The sequence below is a fragment of the Numida meleagris genome, chromosome Z (genome assembly GCF_002078875.1).
Source record: "Numida meleagris isolate 19003 breed g44 Domestic line chromosome Z, NumMel1.0, whole genome shotgun sequence".
NCBI lineage: Eukaryota > Metazoa > Chordata > Aves > Galliformes > Numididae > Numida > Numida meleagris.
This window is the reverse complement of record NC_034438.1, coordinates 56,999,311-57,018,191: the sequence shown is the minus strand read 5'-3', so window position 1 is coordinate 57,018,191 and position 18,881 is coordinate 56,999,311. Positions and strand designations below refer to the sequence as shown.

The following is an 18,881-nucleotide window of genomic DNA, read 5'->3' as shown; positions in this document are numbered from 1 at the left end:
CTGTGTTCAGTGTGGCACCGTTCAATCCAACACTAAGCTCAGACCTGGGCTTCAGCTGCAGCTGAGTGGGTCACCTCCATACGTCCCTTCCAACCTGATAACTCTAAGATATTCTGATTATTATTTTTTTTAACTTTTATTTCTTGATCCCTCATTGTTGTCCTGCTTGTAAAATGAAAATGATAAGATTGCTAAAGTGTCTGATTTTTTAGCATATCCTTGTAGTCTCTCAGTTCACATTCAAGTCTTATGGGGAGAGACTGAGGGAACTGGGATTGTTCAGTCTGGAGAAGAGAAGGCTCAGGGGAGGCCTTATTGCTCTCTACAGCTGCCTGAAAGGAGGTTATGGTGAGGTGGGGTTGGCCTCTTCTCTCAGGTAAAAGCAATAGGATGAGAGAGAATGGCCTCAAGCTGTGCCAGGGGACGTTCAGGTTGGATATGAGGAAAAGTTTCTTCTCAGAAAGAGTGGCAATGCACTGGCACAGATTGCCCAGGGAGGTGGTGGAGTCACTGTCCCTGGAGGCGTTCTATACTTGTGTGGACGTGGCACAGAGAGACAGAATTAGTAGGCATGGTAGGGATGGGTTGATGGTTGGGCTCGGTGAACTTAGTGGTCTTTTTCAGCCTTAATGATTCAACGATTCTAATCCCAAGCAGAACCTGGTGTCAGCTGCAGTAAACTCAAATAAGGCAGAAGCTGACAAGCTTGTTAAATACACTTCACCTGTAGCCACCATTTTCCTTTTGCATTCTCCTGGGTGCAAGGAGATCCACTGCACGGTTTCAAACTTTCAGACTTATTTGTCTTCTCCATAAAATTATTTCACATTAATATTTAGTTTTCAGTTTTATAAGATGTTTCAAACAGCATTTTTTTTTAATCATATATTTACTTCCCTGGTAGCATTTGAGTTTGAAGAAAAAAATGCAGTTGTTTTCATACAGTGATTTCACATGATCTTTATGTCTGTCCCTGATGTAATAACACAGTGTGCTTCCATGGGGGTTGATTGGTTAAGCCAGTTCTTATCAGATCCATTCATTTCTGATTAAAAACACAGAATCCTCTGAACATCTTGTCCAAACCGAATATTCCTCTGGTTTTTATAAAGCACTGTGTGCACCTTGGATGCTAGAAGTGTTTAACACCTCCATTACCTTGAACCAAGCCGCCCTTTACCCCTCTTTGCTCTTGTAAAATTTTATTGCAGTGATCATGCTTGCTGTGTGCTGTGGTAAAACAAACCTTGCTCACACAGACCGTATTTTAACATGACTTTTCCAGAAGGCACACTACAGCACAGGTGTCCAACCTCTTGGCATGCCTGGGCCGCATTGAGTGAAGAGGAATAATCTCAGGCTGCATATAAAATATACAATATAGTTAATGTACATAAGTAACAAAACTTCTTTTTTTAATATTTTTATTAAAACCTTAAAAAAGGAGGGCAACTACAACATAAAACTAGTGGGTTGGACACATATACATTACAGCATTGTGTGGTGCTTGTTTGTTGCAAGCTGAAGAGCTCATGTATGGTTTTGTTTTTTCCATTACTTGCACCTGACCATTACTCATTGAGTCTTACTATTCTCCGTAATTGTATAATTCGCAACCACTGAAAGTTGATAAATTGAATATCTTTGTGCATGTCATTTTTGAGGAGATTAAATGCAAAAGGAAAAAAACACTGCCATTTGAATAAATAATCCTTTATATTATGCTAATTCCAATTAAGTTTGGCACATTACACTGCTTGATAAAGAAGTGCTAGGGCTCTGGCAACCTGGTTAACTGTTTGTAATGGCAGCTACTTCGGTCCTCCATATAGCATCCCCTCATTGTTCTTAGTTTCATGTCTAGTTTGTTATTAAATTAATAGGACTTGTTAAAAGTATGCTTCATGTTCTAGCTGGAATATTTTATGATCCAAAGTTTGAATCAGAAGTCATCTGAAAAAATGAAGAAAAAAAAAAAGACCCAGAAGTGCCATCGAGTGCAACCACCTCAGCTGGAACAGCCAGGTGCTCGCCGATGTCTGGTCTCTGCTGTGTGTGTAGTGTTCTTTAAGCAATTAACATTTTGTGGTAATTATTCTGAGCTGTGCTACCTGTCATCAGCTATTCTGGTTATGTTGCTCTAATTGGGCTCTTAGTGCTGGTTTAATTAATGTGGCGAGAACTGCATAACATTGTGGTGGACTTTAATATATTTTAGACAAAATTAATAGGTGTCATTTTCTCATGCACTTGACAAAAAAAAGATGAATGTACATACTAGTATAAACTTTATGTAAAAGCTTTACAGATAAATTGTAAAGGCAATTGTTAGCTAATGCTTTGTTGTTCTAGGATTTCAGCAAATTTTTTATTTGCTGAAAATAAAACAAGGGAAAAGTGTGTACAGCTGCACTTTAGCTCCTGCATCTAGTTTCTAAGCATCTGATACACACATCCAGTGCAAAAATTATTGATAAGTGTTTACTTTTCAGTAGGTATTTATCTTTTCTTGTAGCTACTAGAAACTCACTCTGATCATGAGGTTTGGGATTCACTGCAAAGGTTCGTTTTGAACTTGGGTGCTTTAAGAGGTTTTCTAAGAGGGTAGACATCTTTTCCTAAACATGTTCTACTGGATATTTCCACTGTTAGAGCAATTTACTAAATGTATTCAAACTGCATGTAAGATATTTTCTTAACAATTTTTTTTCAAAAATTGTCCTTGATTTGATCAGATTTCTGGGGAGAAAATATTCTATAGGTAGTAAGTGCCACAATTTTACAGACCAGCTTCTTAACTTTTACAGAAAAAATGCCCATTTTAAAAGGTGAAGCCTCTCACTACGACTCCGACCTGCACAACTTGCTCTTCTGCTGCCAGTGTGCAGACGTGGCCTTTTACTCAGAAGACTCCAGCAAAGTGGTGGAAGCCCACAAGGTCATCTTGTGCTCAGTGAGCCATGTCTTCATGCTGCTCTTTGATGTGAAGAGTCCCGCGGACATCCACGACCCCTCCATCCTGCGGACAGCACAGAACCTCTTTGCGGTGGAGGCCGGGGCTGGACCTCCCGCTCCTCGTGGCATGCCGCCATGCAGTGTGCCTGTCAGGGTGGTCGTTAAGGACTCTGTCTTCTGCTCATGTCTGTCAGACATCCTGCACTTCATCTACTCAGGTACCCTATGAGAATGGGCGCAGCTACTCAGTTCTGCTGCTGCAGCAAATGTCCTACGCAGGAGCATGTGCATTAACTGAAGAATCTTGCTTTAGCTGTCATTAGGCCATGTCATGTCACGATGCTGCACCTATTTTATCCCTTGTGATAATTAGCAACAGCATATGAAAGAAGTCCCTTACCTACACTTAATTTAAAAAGTAAATCAGCTGTCACTCCTGATCTAACAAACAAAAATTAAGCTCAGTACTTTACTTAACAATTTCTACAAGCTAACAAGAATATTTCAAAGCATTACCATCAAAATCTAGAATCTGTGATAGTTTCAAATTTCAGGGTTTTAAAATAATTTTTAAAAACATTTAAATTGACTGCATACTCTGAACACATAGAAGAGAATGAAGCATTTCAGAGGTAAAACTTTCTTATTTTCTCTTCTAGATATGGTGCCACTCCAGAGAAAACAGTGATAACCGGTCTGAATGCAGAGCAATTCTATATATTGCATGTATTTTGCTATGAATTAAATCTAGGCAGTGATCTCACGTAAATGAGATTAGCTATCCAGACAACTGAAAGATGCCAAAAAGCTCCAGCAGCCTTTGAAACTTACCACATCAAAGTGTACAAGGATAAAATTTGTGCTTTTGTATTTTTTCCTTTGACTGCTGTCACCTGAACTGAAGTTCAGATTTGGCAAAAATGTTATTTACTATAAATAATATTTGACAGTTCAGGCCTTCAGAGCCTTCACAGGCCATCAGAAGGCCACTTTAACTCTGGCCATTTTTTGAAATTTTTAGCTTAGACTAATTTTTGAAAGAAAGCTATTGAGATACATAATAGAGTATCATGTGTTCGACTCTGAAAGCCAGAAAGAAAGAAATTCCATTGCAAACCATGTGCTTTTTTAAGTTACCAGTATTCAGAACATGGTTGTGCATGGAACTTTCCTGGTTGAGACACCTACAAAGCAGTTCAGATGCTACGGAAGTCTCATAGATAGTGAAATATTCAGTATTGAATGCTTTCCTGCAATATGTGATGGTTGAGATGGGAGGAATCATGGAAATCCATTCTGAAAGCAAAAGAGATCACAGAATCACAGAATCATAGGTGTTGGAAAGGACCTCTAGAGGTCATCTAGTTCAGTCTCCCTGCTAAAGCAGTTTCCTCAGAGTAGGTTACACAGGAAGGAGACAGGAAAGAGTCCTGATGCCTCAACCACACTGTCCATACTTGGTAGCATCACTGTATATGTCATCTGTAACTCATAATGACTGGCAGAACTGCATCTTTGATTTCCTAAGCATGAATATCCAGCTGATTTATGTGCAAAAAATGTAATATCTGCAGGATGTTTTTGGCATTGATAACAACTTTTCTCTGCCTACTGAGTCCCATACCTTGTCTATTTATAAGACAACTTTACCTGGTTTTCTGACAGGTGCTTTCCAGTGGGATCGATTAGAAGAAGATATAAAAAAGAAGTTGAAAGATTCTGAAAAAACTGAACATGTGCTTGAGAAAGTTAAATGTATCCTGAAAACTCCAGGAAAGGTACATTAACTCACTTGGGGTAACTTGTAGAAATAGTTGCTGAAGTTCTTAGAAAATTCTTGTCAGTCTGCGTTTTACACTCAGTTTAGTTTACACAGTCTTCTATTGCTTTCTAAGTAGGTTGTTCATATGAATTTACAACACAGAAACATAGAGATTCTGAAGTAATGTGCTGAATGAATGTAACCAGCAAAAAGAACATAAGTAAGTTGGTCTCCTAACAGGACTACTTTATTTATAGCTTCACACATTGTCTAACAATATGATGATGTTCCTAATTCTCATGCAGTAAGGGCTGTCTAGGAGAGCTTTACTTTCCTGAGTATGTGCCAGAAATTTTGCTTCTGTGGGGGATTGGAAGAGTTGATTTCCCTTATAAAAGCGGTGCAGAAATCTGCCAATTACTTAGGATATTTGATTCAGCAAGTGAATCTGCACTAAAATATTGCTTACATCGTTAATTGTGCCAATAGACAGTTGCAATGTAGAAGTAGTTATAACAGCCATTTACATACAGCTTTTATATATTCCCAATACTACAGCACTTGTGCACAGTATTTCTGTCAGTGTAAATGGGAAGTCATCTTATCTTGACATCAAGATCAACAATGTAAAGATCCAAAGTTACAGAGCCATTCTAAGCTTCTGATCTCTCAGTTGTAGGCTTGTCAGTCCTAAGCATCCGCAGATAAACTGTTCACAGGTTTGGATTTAAAAAGCCCTGAAAACATACAGGATAATAAGCCTGAGCTGTTATTTTTTATTTGTTTCCTTGGTTTTTTTTGGGGGGAGGATGGGGTTGGATTTTATATATACATATATTTTGATTTTAGGGCTTTTGTTATACCTTCAGGATACTTTTATTTTGTGTTTAAAATTTTTTCTGCAAAACTACGAGGACTAGAAATGAATTGGGCCTGGGGCTGAAATGATAAGGACAGTTGCAGTGTTACAGATGTGAAGGATGCTGTTGGGTAGGATTACATAAAGCAGAGAGTAAAAGACTGTTGGTTAGTTTCCCCACATAAATGATGTCTTGTAATCATTTTATTTTCTGTGGGCAACTGTACATGACAACTTTCGTTGATAATTTAATCTGCAGTTAAACAATTTGCGGGACTGCCGATCTCACCAGATAAAGCGGCTGTACAATACTTCTCTCAGGCTGTTCTTTAATACGCCTGTCCTGGCAGATGTCATCTTCACAATACAAGGTACTGCTGCTCCTTCCTGTCACCAACACTTCTCCTCTCTGAGAGGAAGTGGGAAGTGGCAGAAACTGTATTTTCCACTGCATCTATATGAAAGTCACAACTGAGAAAATGCATGCACTTTCCTGCCACTGCTTTTTGCTTATCAACAGCACTTATCTGAATGGATGCTTTGGGTCAGCGTCTGCTCTCAGCAGTTTGTTGAGCCTGTGCCTGGTGCTGTCTGCCTGTGTTGGTAGGGTTTGTACCTCTGAGGTTTATGCATACTTCTGGTAGGCCTGGCAAAATGAGGAGACACTCCTGAGCAGCCCTTAGCTCTCCTTTAGTCTGTAAAGAGCATACATCTCTGCACTGTGTACAGCAGTCTCATGGATGACTTGTTCCGGCAATTAAAAATGCCTTCACCCTTAAAAGCAAAAAAAGATTAGAAAAAAAAAACCTAAAAATGCATGTTTTTGTGAGAACAAGAATTAGATTGTGTTTTAAATGCTAATGATTTTCTCATGCCCAGTCTTCATGCAGAAATGGTCTTTGAGAGTTAGACAGTTGTTCAATTATTTTAGCTTCAAGTCTCAGAGCCAAATACTAAGCATTTGTCTCTCAACAAATAAGCAGACGGGGGCAGGCAGATTCTTTCTAAATGTTCTGTTTAATAATGTAGTAAAAACAAAAAAAAATCTTTGAAAATGAGAACAAAATCCTAATGTTGAATCTAACGACCTGAGCAATTCAGCTCAGTGACCTACTCCTGAGAGAGGCCCTGTGGGAATGTGATGAAACCATACTACCACTGCATATTTTACAGAACAAAAATTACTGCCAGATGACTCAACTTGCATTTTTTTTAAAAAAAGCGCACTTGTCCAATAAGAAAATGTGGACTTATTTTTTTAATATCTGATAAATCTTCCAAGACTTTTCACTGATTCAAAAATCACAATTATGGTAAAACTGAGAAACTGCTAATTGACACTCAGTATAGTATAGTCATTTTTCAGGCAAACATATTTTTATTTTGCAACTAATTCCTTGAATACTGAGACTTGCTCTAAGCTTTCCAGCTTATAAACATGCTTGAGCAGCATGGGAGCCTATAATATTTGCAGAAAAACTCAGTAGGTAAACCTACCACTATGTGCACATACATAAAGGCATACATATCTTACATAACATCTATCTCACACAGTGTTCCCAGTACATGCAACACCACTGACATTTCTTCTGTCTGTATAGAAATGTTTAATTGTTGCATGCAGCTCAGGAGGTAAGGAAATGAATAGAAAGAGAACAAAAAAGAGGAAGTGCCAGATGTTGTGAAAAAGTTGGGTAGATGGCAAGATTGTGGTTGAGGAGGAAACTGAAACTGACTTCTGTGTAGTAGCATGCGGTGTACTTATCTTACCAGCCAGTTTCTTACATCTGACCTCTGACTCAAATCCTCTTTCTTTTTGTGGTTGCTGTCCTGCCAACGTTTGTCTCTCAGGCAAGACTGCTGAGTTCAGCTGAACTCTGAGGAAGTCTGGGTGTTGGTACTTGTGTCTTGGACTACAGGCGTGTTCTAGAGGAGTCTGCAATACCCCAGCTGCTTACTGTGTCTTCCAAATACTGTAGTGGTGTACATGTTTCACTTGTAAATATTACAAAATTGAATTGTTGCTGAAATAATGTATGACCACTGTTTTCAAGATATAATGATGAAGAAATAACTTCTAGGTGAAAAAGTTGGTCTAGGTAAATTTATACTGACGTCATGGATGAAACAGAATGTTATCTGTAATATTTTGCCTTTCTCTGTTTTGTGTGGTTTTGTGCAAATTGGACCGGAATACATATTTGTTACCGATTGTGTTGATGATGAACATGCAATTACTTGTGTATGTAGTAATTCACAACACTGAATATTTATACCAGGGACCAGAGTTCATTTAATATAAACTGCTACAGCTCCAGTGGTTCAGACTCTATAGCACTTAAAGGTCTTTTTCTGGTTGATAAAATGTTGACTTATTTGGAACACTTGTTGTTAGGAGCGAACAGTAATAAGAAATTTGGTATTTCTTTTTAAGATTTTATCTGGTAGCATGATGCTTGTGTTTGTTAGTGACTATTAGATAAATGTAAACATCTTGAATGATATTATACAGTGAAAGTATTATTAATTATCTATATGATATTGTTAATTTTAAACACTCTAAAATAGCTTATAATCATCATAGGTGATGTGTATGCATTCTAAAAAAATGCAACATTTAGCATCAAGATCTTAGTATGTTTATAAATTTGTCATGGATTTTTCTCTTTCATCCTGCAGGTGCAACTGTACCAGCCCACAGAGCAGTTCTGGTAGCTCGCTGTGAGGTAATGGCAGCTATGTTTAATGGTAATTATCTAGAAGCAAATAGTATTCTGGTTCCGGTGTATGGGGTTTCCAAAGACACTTTCCTCTCCTTTCTAGAGTATCTTTATACCGACTCCTGCTGTCCAGGTAAGAAAATTTTAAAATATGTATATTTTTCCACGTTGAGTTATTGAGAATGAAAGGATAGAAAGCGATATGGCAGCTTTTACTGCATTAAGAAAAGCCAATATGTTCCAGTATATTGTCTCAAGAAAGATAAATTGTTAGTATTAAAATAATAAATCAGTCTTACTGAAGTAAAACCAATATGCAAAAAGGGCAGTTATCACTAATAAAATGCTGTAGTCATTCTATGCTTACATAGCAAGACTGAAAAAAGTGTGAAATTTTGCTGCTGGTCCATTATAACATTTTGAATTTTCTCTCTTCATCAAAGTAGTATTGCTTTCTAATCTGAATTCTGGGTTTTATTTCAAAATTTTCATTTTAGTTGGCATCTATTTTGTGATGCTTTATATAAGTAAAGTTAACTTGCAGGAATACCTTATTGATGTACACTGATATCTTACTTACATATAAATCACCTGTAATTATATTTAAACTGGAGTATTTGTCAAGAAAAAATGAACTAAATTATTCTTTATTTCTTATTTTTTCTCTTTTTCTATGAGGAGAAAAGCCTTCTTAAATATGAAATGTGAATTAAATACAGATAATCTTCCTTTGATAGAACGAATGATGGTGCTACATGTACTTTTGCTTCTTTTTTTTTTTCTTCTTCTTAAATAATTCTATTTCAATGTTAGTTTTTTTCATGTTTCAATCCTCCTAACATTTCACTGTCCATTGAGTTAAATATGCAGCCTCTACAGCACTTTTTAAAGAATTTTGCTCCCTTTTCTCTTTGGTCTCTTTTTTGACTATATTTTCACTTAGAAGTATTACAGATCTTCTCTTTTGAAACAGAAGTTACAAACTTTCATCATTTTAATTATCACTAACTTTAAAGAGAACAGCGCAATTTGACTTATCATCTTCAAGACATATGAAATTGACTACAGTTTGTTACACTTGCCTTCTAAACATTTACCAACTCCTCTTTTTCCTGTTATTTAGTTTACCAGAAAAAAAGGCAGTGATGAAACAAGCCTATAATGATAACGAAAAATAAAAGAACGTAACAGCATTTTGATTTTATGTTCATCATAAATGTTTATAAGATTAGTCTGTAAAAAGCAGCTTAGGTCATCTTCTCAGAAAAGTAAAGTACGTGTAACTGATGTTCTGTTGTTTTTCAGCCAGTATTCTCCAAGCTATGTCCCTCTTGATCTGTGCAGAGATGTACCAAGTAATGAGGCTCCAGCACATCTGTGAGCTGTACATTATCACACAGCTTCAGAGCATGCCTAGTAGAGAACTGGCATCCACAAGTCTCAGCATTGTTAGCCTGCTCAAAAAAGCTAAGGTATGACTTTCTTTTAATAAAGAAGAATATATATGTTCATTGTTATTAGGTGGGACGGAGGATGTTTGGTTTTTTAAAAATGCAACTGTTAAGATATTATCTTAATAACTTCACTTCTGAGGAGAAGCGTTGATTTATAACCTGATGCTTAGGGATTTCTGGTGGCACAAGTGTGGCAAAAAATGAGATCTTTATCAGCCTTTTATTGCAGAATGTGCAGTCATACCACACTCTGCAATTTTCTTCACCAATGACACATTGCAGTAATTCAGCTTAATTCTTATTTCTGCCAAAAAGGTGTGTTTGAGGCAACTGTGGATGCACTACCTCCTCTTTTAGACAAAAAAATACATTGTATTATATCCAACTGTCACAGAAAATCTCACCTGACTGACAGATATTGAGTGAAATAGTGAGTGAAAAGAAAAGGTTAAAGGCTGAAAAAAGAAAGAGAGAAAGTATGGGCAGATTTGGAAAGCAAAAGAGAAAAATGAAATGTTTACAAGTCTCAGGAAGGATATTATCTTAAAGAAATGAGGTTTTATGGAGAAGAAATAGCAGCATGCCACCTTCATGAAGTGAGAAAAAAGCAAATTAAAATGATCGTGTTTGGGAGATACCTAAATAAGCAACCTGTTGATATGTACACTGACATATAGCAATGAACCCCCTTTTTTGTTGTTAAATGTAAATGTTCTGACTGGTAAAAGAAATGAAATAGCTGGTCTCACCCTGATTCTGTGCTGCTAAGGAGATAGGACATCACTTTACTTACTAGCTTTCTTTCTTTGCAAATGCATTAAATTATTTGACTATTATTTATAGCACAGTTTTTTAATCTGTAGTTTCTAAAAAGCAGTTTTTTAAAAAATGTTTTCCTTTTGTGCCAATGTTGGAGTGAATATGTAGAGATTCCCATGATCTTTCCTTCACTGGCAGAACTCAAAATGTCTCATCAGCTTTTTAACTGTGCATATTATGGTACTGGGCTTTGTTGCTGCTCCAAAATTGATCCAAATAACCTGAGTGCAACCAGGATACTCAAACAGGAGAAAACACCCAGATTCAATCCTGCACCTGAGGTGTTCAAGCCGCAGGAGTTACCTAGCTCACTGAGGCAAAGGGGAGGCAGAGGATCTTCCTCACCTTCCTTTTTCTGAAGCTCTGCTGCTATGCAGAAGCCAAAAATTTCAAGATTAATCAAAAAGGAGACCCAGGGGTTATGTCAGACAGCTGAAGGAGTGCAGTTTTATTATTCACGGGTCTGCATCTATTTACATCTTTCTGTCAACGACCATTTCAGCTCCTCCTGTCAAAACTTTATTTAATACAGTGCAATGTTAACAGTGGTAATCTGAAATATTTTGTCATGGGAGGTGTGGTTGTTTTTCTCTTATACTTTTAGACTTGATAGTATTAAATTGTTTTTTGTATTTCCTTCTTGCAGTTTCACAATTCTGATTGCCTTTCCACTTGGCTTCTTCATTTTATTGCCACTAACTACCTCATCTTCAGTCAAAAGCCTGAATTTCAAGATCTTTCAGGTAGCTGTTACCAATTACTTTTTAAAAAATACATATTTTTAAATTCTGCTAAGACCAGGAGATACTGAATAATAATACTTCTGCACGAGACGATGACTAGGACTTCTGTCGATATACTGTGTAGACTGGTCCAAAATCTGTTGGAACCAGATGATCCACCACCTCTTTGTGAGTCTCGCAATGAGACACATAAAGAGCAGCACAGTCAGCACTGCATACATTTGTCTTTTGATTCCAGTTGTGATGACCAGCATTGCCAATCCCTCCTGTAGCTGAATCAGCTTGGGCACTTTGATCATCATATGTCATCCCTTTTACACTCTTATACATATAAGTTAATTTAGCTTGTACCCATTATTGAAAGTATTGAGTCACTTCAAATACCTGTTGTTTAAAGATGTGGGTTTTTTTGTAGGTAGACAGTGAGATTCTTGTGGTACTCTTCAGCAGATCTTTTGAAATCAACTAACTAATTAATAAGCACTGAAGTAAATAAACCCAGATTCTTCCAGGGAGTTTATACTTATTCTCCAATACAGAGTAATATTTGTATCCTGACATGTAATTTTACATTTGTCTATTGACTACTTTTCTTTGCCTATTTTGTCACTCTGATGAAAGTTATCTTGACAGGTGCAACCCTTTCCATTTCAACCAAAGTTGATTAAAAATCTTCTTTCCTCACTTGCAAGGCTTACATACGTATGTTTGATAACTGATGGCTTGTGATTGTTACAAAGAAAGGAGAGCTGTGTCCTCCCTACTTCATTTGGGCCTCAGCTTCATCCTTCAGTGGGCCATCTGCCCCTCTTCTGAAATACCCATTTTATATATTCAGAGCTGGATGATGAGTGAGAGTAGAGCAGCTGTGCTGGTGGGTGTCATGTGGTGTCACTCACATGGAGGTTCATGGTTTGGTCCCCTGCCTTCTGATTCAGGTGTCAGAATCAGAAGCTACAGGGCTTCAGTCTTAACCACTCTGAGGTTCTTGTGAAGGTGCAGGAGGTGTTTTCCCTCAGTTTAGTGGAGGTGAGAGCCGCCTCTGGCTTTCCATTACTGAGGTACAAGAGTACAAAAACCCAGTGGCTTATGGATTACTGCAGGGATTCATCTAGGCACAGCTACATTCTCATTTTACAGTTCTCCAGTGGGATAACAATTTTAGGGGGCTGTTGTTGTTGCTGGAGTCATAAAATCACAGAATTATTAAGGTTGGAAAAGACCACTAAGACCACCTAGTCCAGCTGTCAGCCCATCCCCACCTTATCCACTAACCATGTCCCTCAGTGCCATGTCTAATGCTTCTTGAACACCTCTAGGAATGATGGCTCCACCTCCTCCCTGGGCAGCCTGTTAAGCAGCCTGTTTCTTCATTTTGTTTTCCCACATTGGATTCTGACTCAGAAAACTGAAAACTCTAACCCTTTTGTCCTGTTTGGAAAGGTGCTACTACCTCATTTAGAACTGCATCTGATACTCAGGCCTACATAAGCAGTCCCTGAGATAGTCCATGCTCACTGAGCATTCACTGAGTAGGTCTTTTCACACTCAAATTACTTCTTAGTGCTGCCAGAGCACTGTCAGATGGGACTGTGTGATCTATGGATAGCTTTTCTAAAGATTTTAGGGCTGATGCTGCTTCTCACTCCCAATGTCAGCAGGAAGATCTTTGTTTATTGGAAGATTGTTTTCTGCTGTGGAAAGTTGTAAGGGTGTTTCTGCTTGCGTATGCAGTTATCCGGGTGGCTATCAGTCTGTACAAGCCTGCTATGACACTGTAGAAGTGATGCTTCTGACGGTCAGGACGTGCTCTAACGTTGCCTGAGTAACTTGGGAATGAGCTGTATGGTATCACCATGCCATATGTTTGCTGTGCCGTTGCCTGGAGTTTCCTCCATGCCTTCGCCACGTGTAAAGCACCCAGGGCTGATACAGCTGTTGGTTTTTGGAGGTTTCTGAAATCTCTGGTGGTGGCTGGTACCCAGCTGGCTCAGCCTCTGGTGGAAAGCAGTCATATATCTACTAGCGGGAAAATGTAGCCCTTGAACTTTGCTACCAGCATGTATGGTAGTCTTCCCTTTGCTTTTCTCTTTCCTCTGAGTCACATCATACAACTCATTGAGAGATCAGCGTGTCCTGCTCCATCAAACTTGCACAAGAAATGAGGGTGCAAATGTTAATACATATGGACCAGGTGAAAAATTCTGTTCAGGCTTGCAGGACACCAGTACTCTCACGGGCACAGCTCTGGTGGAAGCTCACTGGCAGTTGACAGTTGTTACTTGTAGGTGACCAGTTTCAAGGAGAGCAATGGAGCATGAGGTAGCTGATTACTAGTTCCTTTCCTACAGGTGAAATCTTGAAATCTTCAAAAGCACCTCTGCATTCTGCAGAAGATAAATGAAAGTTGCTGCCTATTGCCTGTTAGTAACATACCTTCCTATTGCTTGTTACTAACATAACTTCCTGGCCTCACAGGTCTTCAAGGTCTCTTCTGTACTTTGGTCTCTGTCCCAGTTGGTCTGGGACTGATGCAGGATGATTTGGGTATGGCTGGAGTGCAGGGATGAAAATGCATACTTCAGCAAAGGCAAGGAGATTTTTCCTAAATACTGGGACTAATGACTGTTATGTGATATTATGGTGTCAGTGACAGAAAACATGGAATGAAAGACAAAAATCCTGCTAAATTGTTAACTGACCTCTTTATCTTGTTTTTTGTAGTCTCAACACAAACTGTTGGTATAGAGATTGAAATGCCCTCCTTTGTAGTGCTGGAGCATGGAAAAGCTGTTGCAGTTGATTCCCATGTTTAGTTATCTTTTGAGGATAAAGAATATTCATCTTTAGGATGACCTCTCTGCTCTCTTTAATAAGTATCGTATCCATTTTATCACAAAACATATTTATTACTGACAGTAACAAGGGAACAACATCTAAAAACTTTCACACCCTGTGCACTACAGTAAGAGCTAGACGAAATGGACAACAATATTTTTGACTTGACTACTTTATTTGCATTTATATCCCTGATGTTTTTAAACAAATTTGAGAGACTTTTTGTAGCCTGTGCGTTCATGCCTGTGTATATATTCCATTTAATTCATTTATTGCTTCGTTTAGTGGAGGAGCGCAATTTCGTAGAGATGCACAGATGGCCATCCAATTTGTACCTGAAGCAACTTGCTGAATACAGGAATTACATCCACTCTCAGAAATGCCACTGCACAGTAATGTAAGGAGACTGAACATTCTGGCAGTGCCTCTCAACTGGGAAATGTCTAAATGGGGATAATATGAAGTACAAAAATCATATCAACAGCAAAAATGAACACTGATGTGCCCTTGAACACTGTATGCAATACTGTAGCACACTTACTAATGTACTTCACTTTGGTAATAAATGATTCTACTTTTTTTTTCCCTTGAAGGTGTATCAAATGTATCATGAAGAATTTTTGAGGTATGAGGATTCTGCATTTACAGGGCTTAAACTGGGTCATGTCATAACTGCTATCTATTCCTCTTTTAATTGAATGTCCTGGTCATTTTTGCCTGCTAAGGTGTTGAAAACATATTTTTTTTCTAAACCTGTGTATAGTAGGAATATGATCATCACTGCTAGAATGCTGAGAGGCCAACTCATAGTATCTCAGAATACAAAAATTTACTGCAATTTACTGGTTTGCAAAATAAAGGGTAACATTAATATATGCTTTAGTAAGCATTAATTTCTACTCCATGTAAAGTTTGTCCCATCTTTCAGTAGGAATCTTATAGTCATATAATCAGATATTTTAATCCTGGGGAATGCCTATGCATCAGTATATTCTTTAGTGCCTGCCAAATGTCTAAAAATAGAAATACTTTTTCCTCCCAGTAAATAAGATAAGACAGCCTGGTTTCATAATCTGTAGAGCATTTTTGTTAGTGCAGTCATACCGAATGCATGGTTATTTTCTCAGATATAAGAAGTGAATCTTGAATACTGTGCATAGGGTGACCTATGCAGCAGACAGCCTTTAAGAGTACTTTCTTTGGATCACAGACCTGAATCATTCATTTCTCTTATTATTAATATTGTAGTATGTATTAATATTAAGGACAAATTAACCCAACATTTAAATTGAGAGTATCTGTCTGAGCATAGGTAATTTCATTATCAGTCTTCTTGTACTTTTTTCCACTTCTACTTTGCCATTTGCTGCTAATTTTGTTATGTGTTATCTGAGCCTAGGAAGACAAAAGAAAGATTTAAAAAATTGTGTTTCCCCAAATTTCACAGAAAACCATCTCAAATGTACCAGGAAATTGTATCCGTGAGATGAAGATGGAAATGCATATTGGTGGAGGTGAATCCTTTCTGCCTATGTGATCTTTTTTACTAATATTTCATTAAATTTTCATAGGCAAATTTTTCTTTTCAAATTTCACACTAGAATCAAAGGAATGTTTTTTTTTATTTCTGGTGATGTTTTGCATAAGGTGGAACAATATTTTCTATTCTGGGAAAGAGAAAGTAAAATTATTCTCTCAGCTGGCTAGTGCAGGGTGGAAATTCTAAGATTAGTTTTATATAAGAATGATGAATCACTTTAGTTTTTAACTTGTAATCAGGAGACCTTAGAGTTCATTAAAAGATGATATACCACTGCATTTTGCACATATATAGAGCATTACATTGCTTGTTCAAGATTACTAAAAAAAACAGAAAAAAAGATTAGGAAAGTAATATGTATTGCACTTAAATTTAAAGAAAGGTTTTTTTTTCCTAATTATGTCATTCACCTTAGTAGAAATTAAAAGCATAAATTAGCTGGCTAGATAAGAGCAAAACTTGTATTTTCTCTGAGCACAAAGTCATGAACAAAAATGGGTACACAGCTGAACTTTGCCTTGCCTGGATACCTGGCTGCATGCTCAGTCAGTGTATGCTTCTGGATCAGCAGCCAGCTCGATCACTGATGATATGGTTTATATGCCTCATAGTGACTACTTGTACAAAACTGAGGCAAACTTATGTGAATGTTTGCCTGTATTGCATGCAGTCCTAAATTTCTAATGCTTTGAAAGCTTTCCCAGTCTTTTTTTTTTTGCTAGAAGTTAGTATTTTGCCAGTAATTTAGTTTAGATAAGGAATGATGAAATACTATTTTTAACTTTATGCAAATGTTTTATAGACATTTAAAATAGGCTTAATGGATATATGAACTTTGTATCCAACCAATATTTTGATATTATGGTAATCACAGGTTTTATACAGAGAAACCAGGCAGTGCAAAGATATTTATTATTTATTCACAGGTTTGCTGCATATTATTATTCAGACATTAAAACAGCTTTCTGCCTTACTAAGTATCCCCATAATGCCACCTGTATCAGGCGGAGATATGTTAACCTTGCAGATATAGAACACGAGAGAAATTTAAATTCTTAGAATAATTGTAATTACATGTTCTCATTTTTATTCTGTGTGATGATTTTCTGTAGAAATGTGTTTCTCCTAAAACTGTTTTTAAAACTGATTGCTTGACATTTGAAAACCTAGGTGAGAGTAGATCATGATGCTTGGTTATTTGCTGATTATATTTTTTTTTAGTATTCTCATAGACAGTACAGTACAAACAGAGATCGTGGATCATTAGAAATTATTGCCCTATTGAATTTTGTATTTGTGGAAAACTTTGTATGAATAATATGTTAAAATCTTTGATATGGTATAAAGTAAAAATTAGGAAGCAGTTGGAAAGAGTTATTTAAACAAGTGAATTTGAAAAGAGTAAAATACAGGCAGAGGAAAACTAATGTGTTACTACTGTAGGAAATGTACTGTTTAAGATGTTTTACAGGCAATCCATAGAGCTATCCTATTAGTAACATCCTGTTCACTTTGAAATAGACTTGCCAAATTCTGATAAACAACACGTTATATAGTGAGCTAGTTTTCTGGTTTTGTAACTGCCCCAGAGCTTTTTTGCTCTGTGAGAACTAAGATTTGCATCTAGACAGAACCCACAGAACCAGCAGCTGCCTCAACATGATGGCATTCTAAGCTACGTTTCTTACAGAGCCCTGGGGGTGGCAGGCGGAGACCCAAATGTCTCGATGCCAGGCCAGGAGAGTTGCACAGGTCCCAGCATCTCCTGACTCCAAGAGCACTGGGAACCTTGGAATCAAAGAAGGACGCAGGTGGTAAATGTCAGTAAGCTTAGGCAGTAGCTGAGCAGATTTCAGAGGGTTTGAGATTACAGTGTTGGACAGACATTTAGGTGGAAATCTGGCTTCTGAATCCTTAATTGGAGATAACTCTTGATATTCTCTTTCAGAAGTGAAGTTGCAGTTAAGTAATAGATTGTGCCACATAATTCTTGCCGTGTGTATGTGTATGCTTGTCCCAACCTAGCACTAAGTCCTACAGAGACTAATATAAAACATTTCTGCACTAATAGTGTTTTCCACATTATAATTAATGGATGTCTGCTATAGTCCTTTAGGTGTTGGTGTGTTTGATTTGGGAAAACAAAATTAGAAGGAAAAAAATGTTACTCCATTATGTATATGCTTTTTCTTTTAATATGCCATGACTAAATGTATATGTTATTAGATTTAATATTTAAAATTTTGTTAAAAAATAAAAAGATTTTCTCTAGTCATTCTCATGATTATTGTCTCATTTGTGTTAGGTTTGTGATTGATGTTGGAAATATTTCTGTAGCTTATTAACTTACCATTTATGTATGATGTGATAAATGAGGAAAAAGAAAAATTTGTACTGCAATATTTCCTCAGACCCTAAATTAAAGCCCTCTTCATTCAGTGACATTTTCTCCCCTTTATGTCAATCTGAGATGAATTCTTAAAGTTTTGGTGAACAGTTCTGTGTCACACCAAGAGGATTTAGCTACTTATTCATCTCTAAAGTTAGAATCACATTGCCATCTGGATTGTTAGCCATCCTTTAACAAGCCCAGACACTGTCTTTACTGATTCATATAAGGAGAAGAAGAAATGTGTAAGGTATTTGGGATAGTTTTTCTTGCTACTAATGCAGCAAAGAGCAAGTAATCTGTGTCTTATCAGCTCCCAACAACGCTTATTATTCACAGAAAATGAGGTGAGGTGAGACAAAGCTGAGTAATTATAAAAAGCAACTCCACTATATCTTTGGATAAGAGGCAGGAAGGTCTCAGTATTGCAGCTCCATTGGAAAAGCCTATCCATTTATTGCTTGCTGATACTGATTGTGCAGGGATGCTGACAACACACTGCAAATAACTCAAAATGAATTCCAAACACTTGGAGGCTTGGTGCAGAACATCTCCCCATAGAAGGCCTGTGTAATGCGCAGCTGTCCAAGCACCTCTCTGCAATTAACAAAATGCACCCCCTCCATGGCTTGCTTTTCCATGGAAAACAAAAGCTGCAGCTCTGGGTTTGGCTTAGGCTCAGCAGGGCCACTCAGGGCTTTTGCAGAACCACAGAATTACAGAATGGCTGAGGCTAGAATGGACTTCTGGAGATCATCTGGTCCAAGCTCCCTGCTCAAGTAGGGACCCCCAGAGCACATTA

The 18,881-nt window shown here is 37.5% G+C and overlaps 1 protein-coding gene across 12 annotated transcripts in view; it reads left to right on the top strand.

The window, feature by feature from the left end:
- RHOBTB3 (Rho related BTB domain containing 3) overlaps window positions 1–17,965 on the top strand; it is a 31,366-nt gene extending 13,401 nt beyond the window's left edge. For 2 of the 12 annotated variants that reach the window (XM_021380636.1, XM_021380637.1), the window contains exons 5-12: window positions 1,914–2,025; window positions 2,808–3,173; window positions 4,621–4,733; window positions 5,836–5,947; window positions 8,256–8,429; window positions 9,602–9,768; window positions 11,216–11,312; window positions 14,436–17,965. In XM_021380636.1, the coding sequence (XP_021236311.1) occupies window positions 1,914–2,025; window positions 2,808–3,173; window positions 4,621–4,733; window positions 5,836–5,947; window positions 8,256–8,429; window positions 9,602–9,768; window positions 11,216–11,312; window positions 14,436–14,551 (1,257 nt within the window). In that variant the 3' untranslated portion in view covers window positions 14,552–17,965. Of the gene's footprint in view, window positions 1–1,913; window positions 2,026–2,807; window positions 3,174–4,620; window positions 4,734–5,835; window positions 5,948–8,255; window positions 8,430–9,601; window positions 9,769–11,215; window positions 11,313–13,790 lie in introns of all 12 variants that reach the window. The other 10 variants (XR_002433368.1, XM_021380643.1, XM_021380646.1 and 7 more) reach the window with 10 other exon arrangements.